This window comes from Neovison vison, chromosome 1 (genome assembly GCF_020171115.1).
Source record: "Neovison vison isolate M4711 chromosome 1, ASM_NN_V1, whole genome shotgun sequence".
NCBI lineage: Eukaryota > Metazoa > Chordata > Mammalia > Carnivora > Mustelidae > Neogale > Neogale vison.
Genome location: NC_058091.1, coordinates 93,787,968 through 93,812,165, shown reverse-complemented (window position 1 = coordinate 93,812,165; position 24,198 = coordinate 93,787,968). Strand labels below are relative to the sequence as shown.

Here is a 24,198-nt window from a genome sequence, read left to right as displayed (position 1 = left end):
ACTCAATTTGGGCAAAGTACTCTCCGGTAGTCACGGAGGCAGAATCTTTAAGATGGTAGCAGTTCTATTTGAATATAATGCAAACGTAAGGCATTATCTTCCCCAAAAGAAAGAGATGGCGTATTCAAAAACAGAGGGAGAAGTACTGTGCCCTTCTTTTAATCTTATCCATCTAGTTTACATGGTGGTGGAGTAGAACAGAAGCTTCCAATTAAAAAAAAAAAAAAAATCCACTCTGTGCCTCTGTAACATACTTCGTATAAATCATTTCAAATTATCCCAATAAACCTGTGAGGCAGAAATGATCATGTCATAGTTCCAGGGGAAAAACAGACTCACAAAGGTTCAGTAAAAGTCACATGGATCTAGAACTTTTAATGGCTTTCATTTTACTATTTACATTGTTTCCCTTATTTGGAAAACTCCACGTAATTGAATTTTCATCATACTTTGCAACAAATATATGCTGATGTTAATGAAAAATAACTAATAAAGACCAACAAAACTGGCAATACTATTCTTTATTGTTTTTCTTTTTGAGGGAGAAGCATGCTTTTTTACAGCACCTGTAAACAAGTCAGTGAAGTATACTATTTTGAGTTTCCCCACATATATATTATTATTAATTTTCCTCTTTTTGGAATGTTAGAATACCACAACACCAACTGCATTACATAATAGTTACTGAAGGCAAGTCAGGCGAAAACAGGGGTAGAATTTTATGGCTAAAAATATTCATAGCAGCAACTTTTAAAAGATGATTTTATTAAATCAAGTCATTGCACTTGGTCATTTTATTGCTACAGCAAAACAAGGCCATTAAATTTTTAACGCTTCTCATTTCTGATTTAACTGATTGTCTTATTCTATTCATACATTTCAAGTTTAAATGCAAGCATAAAATGTTTACCAACAACTCAAGAGAGCACTTGGGTTTTTATTTGTTTTTTCCTGTGATCACAGTAAAGCATAAAAAAGAGAACCCCCTATTCTCTTCCTATCTTCAGACTTAGATTTTGTAAAGAGGTAACAGCTTTATAGTAAGACCAACCATTAAAGCTTAGTGGTCACACACAAGCACACACACACACAATACTTCCCATATTGAAATACAAGTAGGAAAACTAGTAATATGTGTTTCAAAGAATAGCAAACTTGAAAAATACATTCACTAATAATTTGGCAATGACAGATTCCATGCTGTTCCTCTCTAGTCTGCCATTTATACTCACGCATAGAAAAAAACAATGATTTCTCCCCAAATAAAGACTATTATCATTATATACCATTTTGTGATATGAATTTCATGAATAAAAATAAAATTCCCATATCAAGAGCAAATACTGGTAAATTGCTAGAATGAAGTAATCATTTTTTTTTCCCTTTGAGTTTGGCTTTAGGAACTCTACTTTTTGATCAAGGGCAGAAAAATAGAGCCACAATACTTTAATTTTCTAATAGAAACACAGTACTTTAATTTCTATTCTGGCTGAGGTGTATACAAAGCAGATACTTTAAATGTGTGTCAGCATTCATGACCACCTTCATTTTATGCACTAATGAGAAAATGACCAAGAAAAACTTCAAGAACAGTCTGAAATCTGCTGGAAACTTCCCTCACCCCATTATCAGGGTGAAGAGGGGTCACTTAATAGTTGTTCCAGTCAGAAAGCTGGAGAATGATTTCAAGGATACAATGTTTTCATTTTTATCTAAGGACTTTCATTAAAAGAAAATAAAATCTAATATTTTTTTTTTTTTTTTTTTTTTAAGCAAGAAGGAACTCATTCGACAAGTCTTTTAAAAACATTAGGAGTAAACAATTTCATTCAGTAGTGACCTCATCAGAAAAGCCCAAGGGCTTTAAAGAGTTAAAATGTACATACTCAATGCACAACAATCTAGTTTCCCCAAAAGCATTAATGTAAGTTGTGAATTTAACATTAAGTAATTCCTGGAATTTCTATTATTTTTTACTTCAATTCTCTTATATGTGAGACAAGATGGCAAAATTTCATTAAAACAAGATTTCAGTATATATTAAAGAAAAAATATTGGTTTGGTTATTTAAAATAACACAAAACGGACACATGATAGGTGGTACTCAAAATCTGAAAGTCTGTTCTAATAAAGCTTAAAATCTAATTTTTTTTACAAATGAAAATTCAGTTCTTCTATTTTTAATATAAACCCACATATTTTAAGACATGTTATCTATAGATACATTTTAAGACATTCAACTGTTCAAAACGGACTCTGAACAAACTACTAGTTCATCTATCCTGTGAAAATGCATTTTGAATATGGTCAATTATATTTGGTTTTAAGTAAGCTGTACTGTTATGTTTTATGATATACTAACACTCTAGTACCTAAATGACAGTTTGAAACATCTCCACCAGTTAGGGTCTTTTAGGTCAATTACATATTGTAAAACCTGAGTATTTACATAATGATAATCTGTCAAAGTATGAAACCTCACACTGAATTTCTCCTCATTTTACCATTATTAAAAATCAGAGGAAGGAACATGAAGAACTCAATCACAAAATCACAAAATGAGTAATATCTGAGCCTGTAAAATAAGCAGAAAAATAGAGCAATAAGGCTGGTGTTTGCATATTGTATGTGCTGTAGTTTCTAGGCACAAGTTAAGGGTTAAATTGACATTTTTAGTTCCTCAACCTAATGGATTTAAAATATAGCTCATATTTTCCCCAAATACAGTTAACAATCCAATACATTTTAACTAAATTCCTTTTATGAACTCTACAGTGCAAGCAATATAAAATATTCTAAAAGTTATTTTGATTGTTTCATTAGTTATTACTATATGCTTGGGTGAATAATCTGGTTTATAGCTAGGAAACTCCTATTTCATCACCCACAGTATAAACAGCACTGCAAACAAACAGGCACAACAGTGTAATCCTGGGTAAGAAGCTAAAAGTAAAAAATATATTTATATACAAAGTTTATCTCCCTTATGTATTATGGGCAAAGTAGTGGCTATAGTTACTATAAAGCTAATTTGTCCCTCTCAAATAGTATATTTTACAGATTATTTGTAAAGATATCACCATATTTATAGTATAGATCTCTTTAAAAATAATACAAGTTTCAGTAAAAAAAAAAAAACTATTGTGAACTTTCTTTCCTTTTTATACAGATTCAGTAGTATTTTCAAGCAAACTAAAAAAAAAAGTTTGCAATTCCAGCACTTAAGAAATAAGGCCTCTTTTTTTTTTTCATATTGGCAAAACAAAATATATATAAAAAAAACTACCCTCTCCCTACTTTTTTATAGATTATAGTTCAAATACTCATATTTCTTTATCATGACAACAGCATTTGTTATTTTTAAGTAACAAGTCAGTTGAAGTTCATAGTGTTGCTTCTGAATCCCTGGAACCTTAAGAACACAGGGCCATGCCATTTCAAGAAGACAGGACTGCTTTTTTCAGCTTCTCTATTTCCACCTAAGATATAAAACATAAGTGGACAATAAACAAAATATCTTTAGTCAAATTTCTTTATTTTATCCTATGTCATTAAGATCCAATCATACTTTGAAGACTCCAGATTTTGATTTCCATTTTAAAATCCAATTTCCAATGTTGTGATCAATGTAGAAATTTAACAGAAGAACACATCACAGTGCAAGTTCCTAAATGGCAGAAGACAACCACAAACAGCAACTACAGTTCAGCTGGAACAATATTAATTAATGGGAGTATGTGAAAAAATACTGTAAGAAAATCCACCCTCCAAAGAACAAGAGAATCCTTAAAACCAAATTAAGAAATGTACAAGTACCTGTATTTAAAGAAAGATGTGGGCAGTAAAGAACTGAAAAATAGTAATAATAAAGGACCAATTTAGTCCTATGTTTTTCACTTACTACATATGTGAAATTGGCAATCCCTTAACCTCACTTGGTCTCATTTTCATCTGTAAGCAATACATTCTAGATTAAATTCTTTTTAAAACCCAGGAATATATCTAAGATTCAGTCAATTTGTTGGAAATATTTCCACCTTTAGGCAGAAGACATCCTTCACTTAACAGAAATTCACAATGTAAGAAACTTAAGAGAATTAGGAATTAGAATTCTAATTCCTAAGGAATTACTGAATTCCTAGAAATTCAGTATGTTCATCATCTCCATTAACTAACCATTCAAGTATGGTTTGTTAATTCTAGGATCTAACAGCACTGGTTTGGAAAAAGTCTTGTCATTAGCCTGGATTGAGACAAAGTAACTTCAATCTTCGGAATAGTGTTATCATCCTCTCCATTCCAAAGATACATGAACCAACTACACCAATTTTAATGAGCAAGGATGCCAAGAAAATGAGGGTGGGGGAAACACTGGTGAAAGAAGGAAGAGGGAGAATAACCCTGCACTCAATCAGTAATACTCCTTACATACTGCGGTCACATAGATTTAGTTTCTCTTCTAGCACTTTTATGTTCATGTTCATCTTTAGTCCTTTTATCATTCCTCAATATAATTTAATACTGTATGGTCAAAGTACTACTTTTAATCTTCAGGGAAATCTAATTTCTCCTTTCAATATATGATCTTAAAACTCTGTCTTATTAAGTGTGCTTTTATAAATAAAAGGGTCAAACTTTCCCCATTAGGCAAAAAAAAAAAAAAAACCAAAAAAAAAACCTGTAATACAAATCAGCACGAGGCTAAGAAACAGCTGATTTTGCTAAAAAAAAAAAAACTGAATCAAATGAAATTCCTCAAAAATGAAATAATTCCTTTGCCTTGCCATGATTTTTATGATAAATTAAATCATATATAGAAATTTAACCCTGTATTAGTTCCTTATGCTTATATCATCTAATTTTCATATATGACTATGTGTACATATACAATATAAGGAATAAAAATCAAGAAACTTATTTTTAATTTCTGAATTTCTACTGTGTTACATATTGGGAATTTAAGACATTTTTAATATGTATTCTTTGATTTGATAAAAATTTATTAGCTATCTAATATGTATATGGCATTTTGCTCAGAGTTATGGACAAAGAACAGACAGACACGCTCAAATAGTCTTATAATCTAGAAGATGGGAAAAATAAGTCCATAATGTCACAGTGATAAGACAGAAAATTATTACTTATTTATGCTTTTCAAAATAAAGGACATGAATTTGGAAGAAGACAAAATTACTTTTAAATCAGAGAAAGATGGGTACTAACTTAATGAGGGTGACTGCTGGAGGTAAACTCTGAGATTCTGTAGAACTTATGCATGAGAAGATGAAATAAAAGGAAAATCCAAGGCAATACAGTAAGAGCAAATTTCAGATGAATTAACTGTGAGGGACAACTGAGGATCAGCAAGCAAGAAAAGAAAAGACAAACTAGGACTAAGATATCAAAGACCTCACATGCTAAGTTGAGAAGTCTGAACCTTACTCAGCAAGTAACAGAAAGTTCCTAAAAGAACTAAGTAAAGAAAGATTAATTTGAGATAAAAATGAGAGAAACTTAAACAGCTAAACAGAAGATAAAGAGCATGGGAAGAGGACAAAAATACTAAGAACAAATAGATATAAGTGATGGAGTAAAGCTAACAGGTCTGAATGTGAATAGAACTAGAATGGAAGCACCATGTCTGTAAGACTTGAAAGGCAATGGAATGATCAACAGAAAAAGATAGTCAGAAAATCAGGAAAGGAAAATGATAAACATAAAAGAGGACATGCTAATTCTAAGATCACAGTGGAAAGACATCCAGAAAGACAAGCAGCTGGAAATAGGACAGAAGCTGGAAAAAGGAATCAGATTCAGATGGGAGAGGCACAGGAGCTAATCATGATGCTTGAGGGCACAGGCAGGAAAAGAGAGCAGGGCCAAGGCAGTTCTGAAGGAACATTTTACTTAGAGAAAGGAAGAGGAGACTGAGAAGTGAACTGAAACAAAAGAATGCCGGATCACATAAATCAGGACAGAAAAAGTGGCAATAGTTTTTAAAAATGTGAAATGCTGTAGAAACTGGAAAGACACTGGAGTTGCATTCAGTAAACCTAAAATGTAAGAGTTGTTAATGACTGAATTAGAAGTGAAGAATTAGAGACCACAGATGTACTTTTTTTTTTTTAGTTGTTTATTTTGCAGTAAATGAAACTCAAGGCAGCTGGACCTGCAAGGGAGCTTTGGTTTTTTTAAAAAAGTGGAAATATTGAATATTTTCATGAAAAAAAGGAAAGTACAAATAAAAGGGATACATCAGATGTAAGAGTAAGAACGCGGTTCTGATAATTTACCAAAGACCTTCAGATACATTATCTCAATAACTAAAGCTAAAAGGCGATTAAGTGACTTCCTCAAGTTCAAACAGTGTCACTTGATCCCTGAGAGCAAAGTTCTGAAGTCTGACTGTTTGTTAAAAATTTCAGCCTAACTGCTGATTTAATCACTCTAAACCCTAGTTTCCTCACCCTTAAAATAGGAACAATAATCCTTACCAGTTGTTATGTGTGTCCCCTGAGATAATGTACAGGAGGTGCCAAGCCTAACTGACACACAGTATAAGTCAGAAGAGGGGCTGGAGTTTTTTTTTGGAAGTCCCATGTTCTTTCTGTTTCACAATGCTAACAAGAGAAATAGGGTAAGCAATAAGGCCAGGTATAAATAGGGAGGCATATGAAATACTTAAGTACAGAATGGGCAGAGCCTCTGAAAAAAGGCAGAAAATACTTTTCCTGAAATATGCAGAAAACAAGAATACAAACAAAGACCAAAGTATGTGCAAATGGAAAAGATGGAAAAATGGAAGATAAAATAAGTAAAATTTTCAGACCTCAGAAAAGAGTGAAGATGATGACATTATAGTTAAGAAGTAAACGCTCAGTGAGACATCAAGTCAACAAATCTACAGCCATCCGATTACCACCTTCACCACCACCACCCTTGCCTCCAGGCCAAGAAAAATGAATTGAAAAAAAGTTTAACTGTGGAAAAAAAAGAGAAATAGTTCAAAAAAGCAAGAGTGCAAAAGACTTAGAACTACACACTCTTATGAATGTATACCTTATGCCTCTCCTACACTGCCTTAGAGAGCTAGCGCTCAAAAATATTTGCTTCACGAATGAATGGAATGTGATAGGGAGTCAACTAGAGATTAATTAAATGGCTATCAAGCAGCAGGGAGTGTCCAACTTAAGTAGGACAGCATAACTGTAGTGAACCCTATCACCTAGAAGAGATGGAAAAACACATCTAGTTTAAGCTGACTACAATCTCAATGTTAGGAGAAATGATTTACCTCTAGATTACTTCTCATTGCCTTCTCCTCTTCCAAATCCTTTCGTAGTTTTTCCAGTTCTTTCCTAAAAACAAACTATTTATTACTGTTAAGTCTTTCATTTAAACAATATATTTGACTAATGTTAACAGGATCTCTTACCTGACATACCAAAACATGGGAAAACCTTTTTAAAGAAAACAGCCATACTGATCAATAAAAATTTCAAATTCACTAATGGAATGGTTCAATACAACAGTTAAAAGAAAACTCAGCAATACCACGGCAAACCCATCTGTGATAAATAAGTTTTTAAGTGAATAGGGAGCGCAGCTCATGATAAAATAAAGAAATAATAATGGTCCTTTAGAAGCAATTTTCCATATTCAGTTATCATGCTTTTTCCAGGCTGGACACTCGAAAGCCCAAACAATTTGGTAATGTCAAAACATGTCACAGTACAATGCAAATTATTTAACAGGATTACCTGGACTTTACATTTCTCTTTCTCTATTTTTAAAAATTAAACATTACATTAAAATTACCAAACCAATAACAAAAAACTCTAGCCAATAATCCTTCCTCTTTAACTCATGTTTTCACTTCTCTGTGTTCCCATCTATCTTTTTTATATAGTCATCTCTCCACAGCTGTAAGTATGTATTTCACAAAGTGTTTTAAAATATTTCCATGTTGCTAAAGTTATCATATTTCTGATAATTGTTGCTTGACACTCAAATATCCAGGTTTTTTTGGTTAGTTGCTTTTGGGATGGGGGAGTGGAAAGAATAGAAATTTTATTTAACATCATGAATATTCAGTATATCAAATTTCTAAATCAAAGAGTAGGGACATTTTCACAGCTTTTGGACAAATGCTAGGAAAATTCTCTTCAAAAGTGTTATAGAAGTATTCGATTGAAAAATGCATGAAAATGCTCAGGAAGAAAGACTATATGAGAAAGAAAGGAACTTTTAAATTCTGTAGTTTCAAAACTAGTTTCTTCTATGGTTTTAATGATTATAAAACTATATTAAGAATAAATGTCCTACTATTTCAACTTAAATTATAATTTAAATATTTAACTCAAATTTATCTAGAGCTTATTTTGGTATATAATAGAAAATTTGCTAAAATATTAACTTTGTATTTCTAAAATATTACTACTAAATGAATGCTTTCTTTTTCTAATTATTCTATTATTTTGAGTTTATTATACATTTAAATTATACCTAAATAAGGATCTATTCCTAAAATATTTATCCTATTATCACATTTTCATTATTTTTAAAAACACATTTGTGAATATAAAATTTTTATGTAATTGTTTTCTTTTTACAAAAACAGAGCAAACTATATTATCTTGTTCTGTAACTTCTCAACTAAAGAGACTAATATATTTCTCTGTCAATCATTCCATGTTAATATCTTTCGATTTTTTTAATCCTTTAATTTTTTAATTTGTTCCAAATATTTTAGATTCTAATAATGCATAAAGACTATGTATTCGTAAGCTATAGCGATAAAATTATTAAAAGACCTAATTCCAAGTCCGCTCAAGAAATAAATTCTTATTACCAGTACCTCTGATACCCAGAATGACCTGCAATCCTACTTTCCTCCTCTCCTTTACAGGAAAAGTCTTCCTTTTCTTTACTTACCACATATACAAATGTATCTTGAAACGACACACTGTTTGATTTTATATGCTTTTCAAACTTCATGTAAATGAAATAATACTGTATGCATGTCTCCAACTTGTTTTCCCCACCCTCAACACTTTTTCAGATGGATTCATGTTGACACATGTAGCCACAATCCATTTTTTATTGCTGTACACTATATGGCATTTCATTGTATTAACACACCAGTGTATGTTTATTCATTCTCCTGTGATGCTCTTATTTTTCAGATTAAAAAGTCTGCCATCCATTTCATTTTCCCAGAGGAAATAAGACTTTGAAAACACCTTTTCAAAGACTTCTAAAATATCTGATATGTATACATAAATCACAAATATTTTATTCATCCTACAGCTACATTAAGAACACTTATAGTCAATTTGTAAATGTAATTATCAGTTCATTAATAATAGCAGACTTGGTATCAAAAATGTAAACTGTCAAAATCAACAAATTAGGAGCATTCTCTAATTCATACATGAATAGTGCTCAATAAATACTTACTAGATGAATAACTTACAGTTTATAATGTGTATATATATATATATATATATATATCTATAGAGAGAGAGAGAGAGAGTAGTAGTCACTCAAAATAAATATTTTGGTTCTACCTAAGAGACATCTGTGAAAGTGGTCTGCAACTACAAATATATCAATTGTTAATCACAGTATCTTTTTTTTTTTTTAAGAGAGAGAGAGAAATGCTCATGGTGGGAAGGGTTAGAGGGAAAGAATCTCAAGCAGATGCCCCAATGAGTGTGGAGCCAGGCATGGAGCTTGATCTCATAACCCAAGAGATCTTAGAGGCTACAGGGGAAGAGCACCTGAACCCTCACCCTTTGCTCAGTTAGATTAGCTGATCTTTGGACCTATTTTATCTATTAGGTCTTTATAGAACTATGTTTAACATGTTAGAAAGTTTTATTTTTATATTTATTTTTTAATGTTAACAACTTTTAAAGCTCAAATGATAACAGTTTTAGAAAAATAGCTCTAAACCAACAGAAAATATGTTTTTAGTTCTAGCTCTGCTTTTTAAGAACTGTATGATCTTAAGTAAACAGCTTTACCTCTCTGAACCTTTACTTCTTCAGTTAAAAGAGAGGGGAGCTATAGTAGGTGATCTTTTACATTTGTTTTCACTAAGTCCCTAACTCTCACTTAGGATCTCACCATACAGTATTATCAGAAAGTTTCAGAATTAAAACTTTTTAGATATTCACCTATTCCCAACCCCTTGGTTTTATTTACACACCAATCTCAACCCTAATGGAGACAGTGATTCAGTCCCTCTGAAAAGTGAATATACATATAGATACACTCCAGATCCAAAATACAATGTAGGGCACCTGGGTGGCTCAGTGGGTTAAGCTGCTGCCTTCGGCTCAGGTCATGATCCCAGGGTCCTGGGATCGAGCCCCGCATGGGGCTCTCTGCTCAGCAGGGAGCCTGCTTCCTCCTCTCTCTCTGCCTGCCTCTCTGCCTACTTGTGATCTCTCTCTGTCGAATAAATAAAAATAAAATCTTTAAAAAAAAATACAATGTAACTTTTCCTAATATTTTTAAGACTGATTAACCCATGTGTTTGATCAGAGAATATTTCTACCCTTGAATTATGGGTACATATAGACCTTTCCCATAATAAGCCTATGACAACAAGTTTTCTAACTCAAGTTTTTTGCAGAAAGGACAGAAGCACTATTAAAGAAAATTTCTTTGGAAACATATCTGCTGATATAAGAAATTTGGCAGATTACTTGATAGAATTCTACTCAATTCTACTTGATAGAATTTGAAAGAATTCTTTACAGTGTTAAGTAACTTTCAGAGATTAAAGCAAGGGCTACTTACCCATGATCCTTTTTCAGCGCTTCTACAATGCAGAGTAATTCAATAATCTGAGCTCTAAGTTCATCCAAGGGATTTTTTTTCCCATCATCTGATTCTACTTTAGCTTTGATGTCTAATGGAGTTAAAAAAGCAGCTGTATTTGGTTTAGCACTTGAGGGTGTTGAAAGGTACAGAGATGGCTGAAAACATAACAGAAAATTTTCTTATTTTATTTGTATTTATATTATATCTAAGTTCAAAAAAATTTTATAGCAAGGAGATAAATAACTAAAATAATACTTCAAGATATATGGTAACTTTGGAAATTCAAAAAGCAGTTTGATATTCACAACTGGTAAAACAAGCAAACAACCAGATAATAAACTTGCAATCACTAGGAGTTTATGTGAGAAATGTCAAAGGACTAATAATAATAATTTTTAAAAAGTGGAAAAGAGAAGAAAAACCTGTTAGAGCTATCTTATGAATGGTCTGCCGAGTGGAACATCTAGAGGCAAGAACATATAAGCATTATTAAGGTGTGTTTTGATCCTCCACAGTAGTCATTACTTAAAATTTCCAAAGAGTTTTACTTAAAAGTAATTATGAGGAATTGAGTAAGTCCACTGAAGAGGCATGAATCCATGGCCCATGATGCCCTTTTTATTATTTCACTAAAGTAACAGGAAATCAAATTTCAATCGACTGCTGACAAACTGAGAGAAGAATCAGATTAAGTGGAAGATTAAACTGGAAGAACAGCCAAAAGCCCTTGGAATGAATCTGAGGAGGAAACATGAATTTCTTAAACGTAAGATGTGTGTAAGTTGGGATACTACTATCTTAAGTAAAAACAGCAAGAGTTTAGAAGAGTCTTAATACCATCTAATAAATGGAAAAATCCATGTACACTGCCATTCATTCCAGTATATATTAGTGCTTATTACTATGCTGAACACCAAGCTAGGTTAGAAGTAAATTTTGGCTTATGTAATAATGTAATGATGGCTTCTGGCCTAAAGAGTGTATGTTTAATGGGAAAATGAAACAGATCTATGCCTTAAAAAATATGAAATGTATAACATTTATACTACTCATTTAAAATAAGCTTTTTAAAAAATAACCTACAGAGGACAGTGTTACCTTAGAAACTCAATTTTTTGGCAGGAAATTTTTTTTTTTTTTAATTTCTTGGCAAAAGACAGTTTTTAGAAGACATTTTAAATCCCACTATTTTGGTGTTCACAAAGAATCCTACAAATTATACAAATCTTAGGCCACAATGCCCCTCACCTTTGGAGAGTAGCATGAATCCTTTTTAAATTCAGACGGCTTTAAGTTGGCACCATCTTCTTCTTTTGGTAACTTCAAGATTTTTTCTGGGCTTTGAGTTGGCTAAATGATTTTTTAAAACCAAGAAACAGAAAATACCAAAGAAGGAAAAGGCAATGAACATTTGGATAATAAAGTAAGTAACTTTTATCACTGTTTTCCACAGCTACTGTTCCAGATATTCCATTATTATTAACAGGATATTATGTAATTTCAAGCTGAATAACACATTGCATATCTGGAAGGTTAAAAATAGCCTGCCTCTTAGCAACAAAAACTTTCTCTACTTCGGTAATTTGAAAGTGCTGTAGCGCTCAAGAGCTAATATATTAATAATAAAGTACTACCAGCATTCCAAATAATGTATAGAAAGCATAAAAAAGAAGTTACACATTTAGATACCAGCATTAGTACTACCAAAAAAACTCACTATGTCAGAGGAAAAGAATGTTTCATTCTTTACTAAGGTGAATATGTACCACTCAATTCTAATTATTGTTGTGAGATGGGTAGATTAAAAGGATACTCTGACCCCTTTTGAGCCTGAGTTCTGTGGTTATGGTCTCAGGACAGCTCTTTATTCCTGATTCTGTAACCTTCATTGCAACCCTCTCTGAAATGAACATGACCCCGTATTTCCCTAAATATAACCAACCATTTACCACTTGAGTATAGCACCTATCTTCCTGATTTTTAAACTTTGGTGGAGTTTTAAATCATTACTCATTCCTGTCTTTAGAAGAACTCTGGCTCTGCTAAATTCTCTGTGTTTTAGGATAGTAAAGTGTAACTCACAGAATGTCCACCATTGAAGCGGCCAGGCAATCTTCTTCCAGGCATCTTCGGTCTATTTGCAGTGAGATGTAGCAAGTTTTCTGAGGAAGCTATGTCATCAAAATTTACAAGATCTAGAGAATAAAATTAAATATATCTACTAAGAGGTAACTTGTACACTTTAAAAGGTAAAAAAGAATGTTTCTAGATTTCTAACAAACTAAACATTAAAAAGTCCCACTAGGACTCACACGCTAACCTGTGCTTTTCATATGCATTTGGAAAACAACACTCACCCTTAAAAACAAACATTCTCTTTACCTGACACATTTTACAGCATAAGACAACTAACAACAGAAAGTTCATGTTTCCAATAGACCTCAACAAAAGTTCTTATTGAAAAATACAAATCTGAACCAAAAATTACAGTATCATAAAAAAACTATCACCTTAATTTCTTGCTTATAAAAACAGATGATCTACTTCAACTCATAATTAATTACAATGTATCAGAAAATTAACATAGAAAATGTTTTAAATTTCGAGTAGTACCCTAATATTCAAATTTTTAAGAACTCAACTGTATGTGGGACCCTGATGCTTTCCAACTGTAAAGTGAGAGTATAATTTAATGGATCTGTGCGTGTGTGTGTGTGTGTGTGTGTGTCTATGTATGTGTATATATATATTGTAGCTGAGACTCCAACTGTTCATAGTTCACTGCACTTTTGCTTCAACATCAGCATATTTAGGAACTATAAGACAGTCATAAATCAAAGGCAAACAGGGTATCAAAGAAAAATGTTACAAAGATCATTCACTTGTTTTCCCACCATCAAAGGCTGGTTGACCTCTGATCCAAAAACTTGGTTTTAAAGAAAAATCTATGTACCTCTGAAACAATGGCATATAATACATTCCCTTTTCCTAGATGATCCAGAAAACCCAGGTAAAAGAGGTGATTTTTAATTTTGAAACCTAGAAATCTGTAAGTGATACAAGAATCCTGAAGATAACTCCAGACACTTCCATTGTCAATATAATCTTCCCTCAGCCCAGATTATAAACTAGTGATATTAATCACAGTTGAGGTACTTGATATGGCAGCAGATATCTTTGGTTTAATCTTCCAGATACAGAATTAATTCTGCACATTCCCATTGCCTAGATGTTTATAATGCTTTCTGTCAAATATTTAGATAACCAAATTCAGTGATTTGTTAATTCTTAAAAGACATCTAAAGATAATTATTTCTGCCCTCAAAGCTTATTCATCAATTTTCATATTCAAAGTTATCAACTTAGGAAAAAATGTTAAGGGTAAAAGGGCACAAAGGTAAGGCATAAGAAAAGGTATCACTGTTTGGCAATACACGTTTTATAACAAATTTAAGTATTGTTGACCTCTGTTAATTCTTTTCCATCCTCCCATTCTGGGATTACTTTGTGTATTCTATTTTATATCTAGTCATCTACTAATCAGCTTAATACATCTCAATAGGCAATCAAATGTGCTCAGTTTAATTTTGGTCTTAAGTCTTTTGACATTTGTTTATAATTATAAAATATAACAAACCATAATAAGAGACATAGTGGCCTTCATGGAAAATGCATTGTATAGTGTGAAAGACCTTGAGTTTAAATATATTTTTAAATATTTCATTTTATTTGTAAATGTCATAAAGAAAATCAGTATTTTAAAAAATGTTAAAAATATGCTGTAGTTTGAAGGGTTAAAAATTGCTTTTAACACTGGTAAATGTATATTGACAACCTACTAAAAAAATCCTTGAAAAGTACAATGCAATAATTTTGGCCTGTGAAGATTATTTTCAAATGCATATTTAAGCAACTTGCAGAAAGAAGAAAAAAAAACCAAACAAACAGAAAAACACATGAAGGGATGAAGATAAATGAAACTGAAAGGATAAATAAAAGGTAGATTTTAAAAATTACAGAGCATGCTCATGTAAAAATGCCTTCCGTATGTCAAGTTTTGGGCTACAACACCAAGACAAATAATTTTACTATTCTAAAACTCTCTCAGGTCCTCCATTTAAGCCATTAGGTTAGTAAAAACAGTGCACATTTTGGACTTGTGATACATTTGAACACATTCAAAATTTACCTAAGAGTAATAACAGTGGATTTATACTGTACACATGGCATGACAGGCACAACAACCACTTAACTCTTACAACTATATTGCCAATCTGCCAGCCATTTGTATTTCTATACATTGCTTAAGAAGACATGGAATTTTTAAAAAGTCAAGATGAAGTATCAAATTTTGGGAGAAAATAAACTGACTTATATGGTTTTCAATTAAAAAAAAACTTTTATCAAAACAATATCTTAAGCTAATCAGGAAAATTTTTCCAACATGAATTTCATTTTACTTTCAAATGGAAAACCAAAAGGGTTAGAATAGACAGACAAACATGTACACTTTTAGTACAATTACAAAGAAAAATCAATGTGCACCACCTACTTATATGGAATTATTGTTTTGATTTCTTTTATAAATTGTCATCTTACCAAAATGGAGAAAGGTAGGATAATTTCCTGACAGGTAAGAAGGGAAACATGGCAAACAGGCTAGGAAACAAAATCTGGAAAGAAAAGTCAAGGATAGGAATGTCTAGAAAAAAGACTAAATCAAAAAATTATTTTACAAAGCAGGAAAAAGGAACAGTTGTAGAATGAATAGAACCATTTAATGTTTACCATATACCTATTGTAGTTTATCTAACTCTCATAAGATGTATATTAGATTTTAGATTATTTTGTTTTTCAAAAGAAAAAAATGATTAGTATTAATTCAATATACCATAAGTAGAAAGAAGCCTTTTTAAAATTACTCACTGACCACCAAGACCACTTCAAAAGGATGTTTTAGTAAAAAATTAAAGCTCAGAGTAATAAATCAATAATAATAACTCATTAATATTGTAACAAAAATTAAACTACCTTTCAGTCAAGTTTTAGTCTTCAGGAAATGACAGTTAATTACAATGAAAGAGAATTTTAATTCTATAATATAATAAAAGAAAAATATGACAAACAGTATTTTTAAGTATCTCACTATAAAAATACAACTTATATAACATTCAAAATCACATAATACATAAACGAATCTTCAACTATGCCTTATATGACACTCTATAAAGAAATTATCAAGAAAATTACTATAAGAAAATAGTAATTTTGATCTCTGCTCTTATTCTACAGGTAAAGTCAACATTTTAGGGTGTGTTTTATTTATTTTTTTTGTATCCTAGTTAAGATATAGACTCATTATTTAGTGTCTACCACTCAACAGGTAAGCATCTTATTAGAAGAATTCCACCTGAAATTCTTTCTGGAAGAAACAAATGAATAAACATTGAGAACATAATTCAAACAAAAATAGATTAACCAGGAGCTGGGTGGCCCAGTGCGTTAAGCCTCTACCTGAGGCTCAGGTCATGATCCCGGGGGCCTGGGAAAGAGGCCTGCAATAGCAACAGCATCAGCATCATCTTAAGCATCATCTCATCGGGCTTTCGGCTCAGAAGGGAGCCTGCCTCCTCCTCTCTCTCTGCCTGCCTTTCTGCCTACTTGTGATCTGTGTGTGTGCATGTGTGTGTTAAATAAATAAATAAAATCATTAAAAAAGAAAAATTTTTAAAAACAGATTAACTATCAAAGAATGTTTCACTATTTAACAATCAATGCCTTGGGGTCAAATAATATTATGTATCTCTATAATTTCCTTTTAACCCAAGCACAATTTAGCATAGAAAACAATCAAAAAGGATAAAATACTATAACACTATAAGAATATTTCATCAGGACTGCTTTCTCAATGTAATAAATATGTTACCACTAAATCTTCTATCTTGTATTCTAAGACTAATGTGCAAACCAATTTTATGTCCCAGAGAACTTACTATTTTAGAAATATTTAGACTATGTGAACTTTATAATTAACCAGTAGTAGCAGTGAGATTATCCTAAACCTTTTTTTTTTTTTTTTAAGATTTTATTTATTTGCCAGAAAGAGAGAAAGTAAGCAGAGGGAGCTAGAGAGAGAGGGAGAAGCAGGCTCCCCACTGAGAAGGGAGCTTGATGTGGGGCTCTATCCCAGAACCCCAGAATCACGACCTGAGTCGAAGGCAGATGCTTCACTTACTGAGCCACCCAGGTGCCCCCTCCCAAACCAATTTTTAACGAAATGTTTAAAAAAGAGGAAAAAAATTAAAACATAGATGCAATTTACAGTACTATCTTATATATGAGAATATATACTGAAGAACATTTATTTTAAAAATAGTTTATAAATGGCTTTATATACAGTATTATCATATCTGAGAGTAGTGTCAGGAATTTACATCCTTAAGAGCGAAGAGCAGAAACAGAATGAGATGAGATTATCAACAGGGGAAAGGAAAAGAAGGGAAGTAACATTTTATAACATCTTCCTTGTCAGGTATTCTAGCAGGTATCACAGACATATTAAATCATTCAATTATCATTTAAATGCAAAAACAGATTAGGAAACAAGACAATGATAATTTGCTAATAATTTAAAACTCATATCTTTAATAATAAAGTGTACTTGCTACTGCATCACCTGAAATTATTATTTTATGCAATAATGAGACTCTAAGATGACTTTCATGTATGTTTTAAACTTTCTGAAACATGTTAAAGGGCTAGGTTCATATGCTATTTTAAAAAATTTTGAAACCTCAAACTGTGCCAAAAATATAAATTAATATATGCCTCAATTATATGCCAAATTTGAGGCTGCTTTTGATGCAGAACATAGTGTTCTCTTAAGGTGTCAATATCTCAAAAAGAAGAGTTTAAACACTTTTATACTACAAATACTAAGAACATAATATTCTAATAAAAAATGGAAATGAGGAATAACCTGAATTGAAGTTCAGAACATGAGCTGTATGCTATCAGCAGTCAGGCCTTTTGTCTTAGCATATTATTTATGTGCCTAAAATAGTAATGAGATCTAACATTTGCTAAGTATTTCCAATCTAATATGAACACAGTTTCCAAAACTTATAGGTATATCTCATTTTACTGAACTTTGCAAGATAAGTCCATTTTTTACAAATTGAAGGTTGCTGGCAACCCTGTGATAAGCAAGTCTATCGATGCCGTTTTTTTTTTCAACAGTATTGCATATTTCTGTATCACATTTTGGTAATTCTCGCAATATTTCCAACTTTTTCAGTACTGTTATATTTGTTATTGTGATCTGTGATCACTTTGATTTTACTATTGTAACCATAATTAACTGTGCCATGTAAGATGTTTAATTTAATCTGTAAGTGTTGTGTATATTCTGACTGCTCCAAAATGAAGCTGCTTCCCACCTCTCACCCTCTCTTTGAGCCTTCCTATTCTCTCAGACACAGTAACACTGAAATTGGAGCAATTCATAACCCTCTAAGTGTTGGAATAAAATGAAAAATAACATATCTCACTTTCAATCAAAAGCTAGAAACGATTAAGCTTAGTTAGGAAAGCATACAGAAAACCGAAATAGGCCAAAAGCTACATCTCTTGTGCCAGTTAGCCAAATTGTGAATGCAAAGGAAAAGTTCGGGAAGAAAGTTAAGTGTTACTCCAATGAACACACAAATTATAGAAAGCAAACAAATTTATTGCTGAAAGTTTCAGTAATCTGGATGAAAGATCAAACCAGACACAACATTCATTTCCTTAAGCCAAAGCCTAATCCAGAGCAAGGCCCTAACTCTCTTCAATTCTGTGAAGGCTGAGAGAGGTGGGAAAGTTGCCAAAAAAAAAGTCTGAAGATAGCTGAAGTTGGTTCATGGAGTTTGAGGAAAGAAGTCATCTCCATAACATAAAAGTGCAAGCGAAAGCAGTAAGTGTTGATGAAGAAGCTACAGCAAGTTGTTATACAGATGATCTAGCTAATTAATGAAGGCTGCTTCACTGAACAACAGGTTTTCAACATAGCTGAAACAGCCTTACAATAGAATAAGATGCTATCTGGGACTTTCATAGCCAGAGGGGAGAAATCAATGCCTGGCCTCAAAGCTTTAAAGGACAGGGTGACTCTCTTGTTAGAGACTAATGCCACTAGTGACTTTAAGCTGAAGTCAATGCTCATTTACCATTCTGAAATTCCTAGGACCCATAAGAATGATGTTAAATCTGTGCTCTATAAATGGAACAACAAAAAAGGACAGCAGCACATCTCTTTACAACATGGTTTACTCAATATTTTAATCCCACTGTTGAAACCTACTGCTCAAAAGATTCTTTTCAAATCATTACGGCTCACTGAAAATGCATCTTGTTACCCAAGAACAATGATGCAGATGTACCATATTAATGTTGTCTTCATGCCAGCTAATCTAACAACCATTCTGTAGCCCAAGGATTAAGGAGCAATTGTGACTTTCTTCTGACTTTTAAGTCTTATTATTTAAGAAATACATTTCATAACACTCTAACTTCCATGGATAATGATTCCTCTGATGGCTTTTGACAAAGTAAATTAAAAACCTTCCCAGGGGGTGGGGAGGTGTTGCACTTGGGTGGCTCAGTTGCTTAAACAACTGCCTTTGGCTCAGGTCACGATCCTAGAGTCCTGGGATCTGAGTCCCGTATCAGGATCCCCGCTCGGCAGGGAGTCAGCTTCTCCCGCTGATCTCTCTCCTCTCATGCTCTCTCGCTCTCTCTCTCAAATAAATAGAATCTTAAAAAAAAAAAAAAAACACCTTTCTGGAAAGCATTCACAATTCTAGATGCTATTAAGAACACTGGGGATTCATGGGAGAGGTCAAACAGGAGTTTGGAAGGAGATGATTACTTTGAGGTGATCAAGATCTCAGAGGAGGAAACGACTGCAGATGTGGTAGAAGTACTGAGAACTAGAATTAGAAGCAGAGCCTGAAGAGGTCACTGAATTGCTATAATCTCATGATAAAACTTTACAGATGAGCAAAGAAAGTGGTTTCTTCAGATGAAAACCACACGTGGTGAAGATGCTATGAAAAATGTTGTAATGACAATAAACCATATAGAATAGTTGATAAACTTAGTTCAAAAAGCAGAGGCAGGATTTGAGAGGGCTGACTTCGATTAGAAAAAAGTGCTGCTGTAAGTAAAATGTTATCAAGCAGTATTACGTGCTACAAATAAACTGTTCATGAAAGGAAGAGTCAATTGATGCAGAAAACTTCAGTGTTGTCTTATTTTAGAAAATGCCACAGCCCCCCCAGCCTTCATCAGCCACCACCCTGATCAATCAGTAGCCATCAACATTAAGGCAAGACCCTCCACCAGCAAAAAAAATTATGACTTGCTAAAAGTTCGGATGATGGTTATCATTTTTTAGCAATAAAGTTATTTTTTAGTTGAAGTATGTTCTTTTTTTTTTTTAAGTCATAATGCTAATGCACATTTAATAGAGTATAGTATGGTGTAAAAGTAACTTTTATATGCACAGGAAACCAAAAAATTCATTTGAATCACTTTGTTGCAATATTCACTTGATTGCAATGGTCTGGAATCAAATTTTAGGTATCTCTGTGGTAGGCTTTGTGTATTTCCTGAACTTAACTGGGTGTTAAGTGTAGTACACCAAAGGCAGCCTGATAGTGAAAGAAATAAAGGATAGTAGTTTGGAAGTTAGCTGTTAGTTTTCTGTCCTTATATATGCCTCAGTTTCTCTAAATTACTTTCTTATTTATTTGAAGGGAAAAAAACAAACAAATAAGGAATTTGCAAACCCTGTTTCACAAGGCCTCTCTGTTTTTTAATGAAGAATAAAAAGTAGCTATAGATAAAAATAAAAATTGGTACCAAAAAGAGTAAAAAATCAAATTTTACAAACCACCAATAGTTTGACATTATTACATGTGTTATTTTATTTTATTTATTTGAGAGAGAGAGCACAAGCAGGGGGAGTAGCAAAGGAAGAAGGAGAAACAGGATTCCCAAAGATCAGGAAGCCTGATCTGGGGCTAAATCTCAGGACCCTGAGATCATGACTTGAGCCTAAAGCAGACGCTTAACTGACTGAGCCACCCAGATGCCCCTAAAAGATATATATATATATATTTTTTAAAGATTTTATTTATTTATTTGACAGACAGAGATCACAAGTAGGCAGAGAAGCAGGCAGAGAGAGGAGCAAGCAGGCTCCCCGCTGAGCAGAGAGCCCGATGCAGGGCTCGATCTCAGTACTCTGGGATCATGATCTGAGCCGAAGGCAGAGGCTTTAACCCACTGAGCCACCCAGGTGCCCCCACAAAGCATATTTTTTAAAAACCTTCTATTAAAAAAAAAAAAAAAAAACTTCTATAAAGAACATTTTTTTGTTTTTATTTCACTAAGAATAAATAACAAATTTCACCAGATTAAACACACTAAAGATATTTGAGTATTTCTAAAATACAATCAAATAATTTTCAGAAGTTATTAATGAATATGGCTATATCCAGAGCAGGAAGGATCCAAATATATGATGAAATAATCTATAAAACATTCAAATTAAAAATCTGAAGGAATCCATGTGTAGGTCAGAGCTTTTGTATTAGCAAAATGACAATTCGGAAAAGTAATAAAATCACCTAACAGTTTTCAAAAGGTAGGAAGTAGCATATCTTACAATACAGTGACAAAAAACCCCTAAGTATAATTGCCCTTTAAGTCTGAATATAAATATGAAATGTTAATATGAAGGCTAAACGTATTAAGACACTAAAACTTTTAAAAGAATATCATGAGCACTTTATATAAGGGGGATTTAAAAAAGTTCTCTTCTGCTTTATGTCATCCTGGACACTTGATGTGTCTATAGCTTAATTTCTTTAAAAGCAAAATAACATCTGCCTTTTAGAGTTACTATTAAGATAACATAAGGATATATATGAGAAAGTACTCTGAAAACGTAAAAAAAAAAAACCTAAAACCAAATGCAAGATAGTATATAATAATCATTACTACAATGGTAATGATTGTGCTATGCTTTTAATATTGAGACCTTTATCAAAACTTCCCTGTTTCAGGTTTTCCATTTTACAACTAAGAGGTATAAAAGACCAGGAGACAAAGATGATTGATGGGTTGAAAAATCAGTCCTAAAACTTAAAGAACAATATTTAACTAAAGAAATAAAGCCTCCTAATATACATACACAGAGAAAGAAAGAGAGAGAGTCATTAAAAAGCGTATTTTCCTGAATTAAAAACAAAAGTATCTTGAGATAAAGTAGAAAAGTAAAAATAATCTTCAATATAATTTAGTGCTGGTATTGGTAATCTATTGATCTATTGATAATCTATGATCATCTCTCTCTCTTTATCCTTAAACTTTTAAAACTAAAATGTATTCCTATCTGCCTGAGTAGTATGGACTTTCCATTATGAGGGGACAAAATATATGATAAACGGATGATCTTTTAATCCATTTCTTAGTCCTTATATGAAGCAAGTATTTTACTGATTTATCTTCTTCTAGTTCTACTTTTCTGTTTTGGTTTCATAGATTTTAAACAAATTCTAATTAATTTCCACTCTATCTATCCACACATAAAATACGTACACAAATTTCTTAAATGGTTTCTGAAAACTGGATTGGCAACTTTTTTTTAAATACAGCACCTTTCTACATGTTAACTTACCTGTTTCTTTAGAGCTCCTAACTGTAAATGAATCTAGGTCTACTGATTTCGGTCTAAGTGGTAACTGTTCAGAATCTAGCTTTGGTTTTGATACCGGCTCAGTTTCAAATTTTGATGAATTGGTAGAAACTTCCCCATTAATCCTGAAATGAGAAAATCAAACATATGTAGAAATCACTTGTATGTGAATCAAAACCATTTTTTAACATTGTGAATTAATGACACTGAAGATGTTATAGCACAGTAAATTTTCTTTCTGTTTCACAAAATTATTTCCATAAACATAAACCTCCACAATTAAGACTAATCACAATAAAATCAGAAATGTAAAAACAGCCTACTAGGTGTATATTCATACCTAGTATGAATAGAAATCATTTAACAGACAGTCATTACAGTCTACAGAAAAAATATGAAAAATAAATACTTCAAAAATTATTTTGACATTTAGAAAAGCAGTATAGCCACTTATGTCAAAGGCAGGTAACCAATAAACTAAATTAGCTAAGTTACCTAAACTAAAATGACCTAATTTAAAATTAGGTAAAACTTACTTGGCTATAGGAGGTGGCGGAGGGACTGGTTTTTCAGGTCGCTTTGGGTATATTGTTCCAGGAGATCTCAATAAATTATTGGCTTTGGTGGGTGGAGTAGGCTTCTTTGGTGGGACTTGAGGAGCGGCTGGTTTAGAAGGTTTCTGTTCCAGTATTGATTTTTCATCTGGTTATTTAAAAATATTTAATAAGTCATTAACAATCAAAATTATTTAGGTTTTTCTACTTCTTAGAGCTAACATCAGACTGAAAATGTGTAAAACAGAGCCATTATTGTTTGTGTTCACTTTAAAGTTATAATTTAATAAGTTTAAATATCTAAAATAAAGCTTACTTTGGTGGGAAGGAGGATCACAATAAGCTTCTGAGCAACAAATAATGCCCAGTTCTTACTGTCTTCCCAGAATTCTTTGTTTTTACGGGTGGTATACTATTCAAATATAATTACATATGATTTTTCTCTAAGCATAGGAAAGTATAAGTGTTATCTATACCTAAATCCAGACCACTTTCTGAGACTGATGTATAGTAAACTTGTGACATTTAACATACATATTTAAAAATAATCACAATAGACAAAGAAAAATATCAAATGTTAAGAAAAACAGGTTAATCTGACTAGTCACAGATAAGAAAATTACAGGCCTGTATTTATAATCCTCACAATTGTACTAGGAATATATTAATACAATTTCATTTTTTCCAGTTTATTAACACCATTAATAATTCTATGAACTAGATAAGAAAATATGCTGGAAATAAACAACAATGGAACGATTTTAAGCCATGTTAATAAAAACAATTTTATCACCAAAAAAGTATGGTACTATATACAATGACATACTTGGCTCCTGATCTTTCAAGGACTAAGATGAAATATTAAAACTAACACACACATGTGACTCTTAAACACAAGCGAGCAAACTGGTGGTTGCCAGAGGGGAAGTGGGTAGGAGAATGGGCGAAATGGATTTTTTTTAATTGACACAGGTGCACACATACTAGATATTCATGATAATAACAGTCAACAAAAATGTATCTAACACATATATATGCAAAAATACTCTCAAGTGCAATAATGAATAA

The 24,198-nt window shown here is 32.3% G+C and overlaps 1 protein-coding gene across 1 annotated transcript in view; it reads right to left on the bottom strand.

Annotated features, from left to right (window-relative positions):
- Positions 1-506: 506 nt before the first annotated feature.
- The window catches only part of LOC122908966 (CD2 associated protein), a 143,230-nt gene continuing 119,538 nt past the window's right edge, over positions 507-24,198 (bottom strand). The window contains exons 12-18 of the mRNA XM_044252418.1: positions 23,113-23,278; positions 22,559-22,701; positions 12,916-13,028; positions 12,082-12,183; positions 10,810-10,988; positions 7,295-7,358; positions 507-3,479 (exon numbers count right to left, since the gene is read on the bottom strand). Of these exons, the coding sequence (XP_044108353.1) occupies positions 3,438-3,479; positions 7,295-7,358; positions 10,810-10,988; positions 12,082-12,183; positions 12,916-13,028; positions 22,559-22,701; positions 23,113-23,278 (809 nt within the window). The 3' untranslated portion in view covers positions 507-3,437. The remainder of the gene's footprint in view (positions 3,480-7,294; positions 7,359-10,809; positions 10,989-12,081; positions 12,184-12,915; positions 13,029-22,558; positions 22,702-23,112; positions 23,279-24,198) is intronic.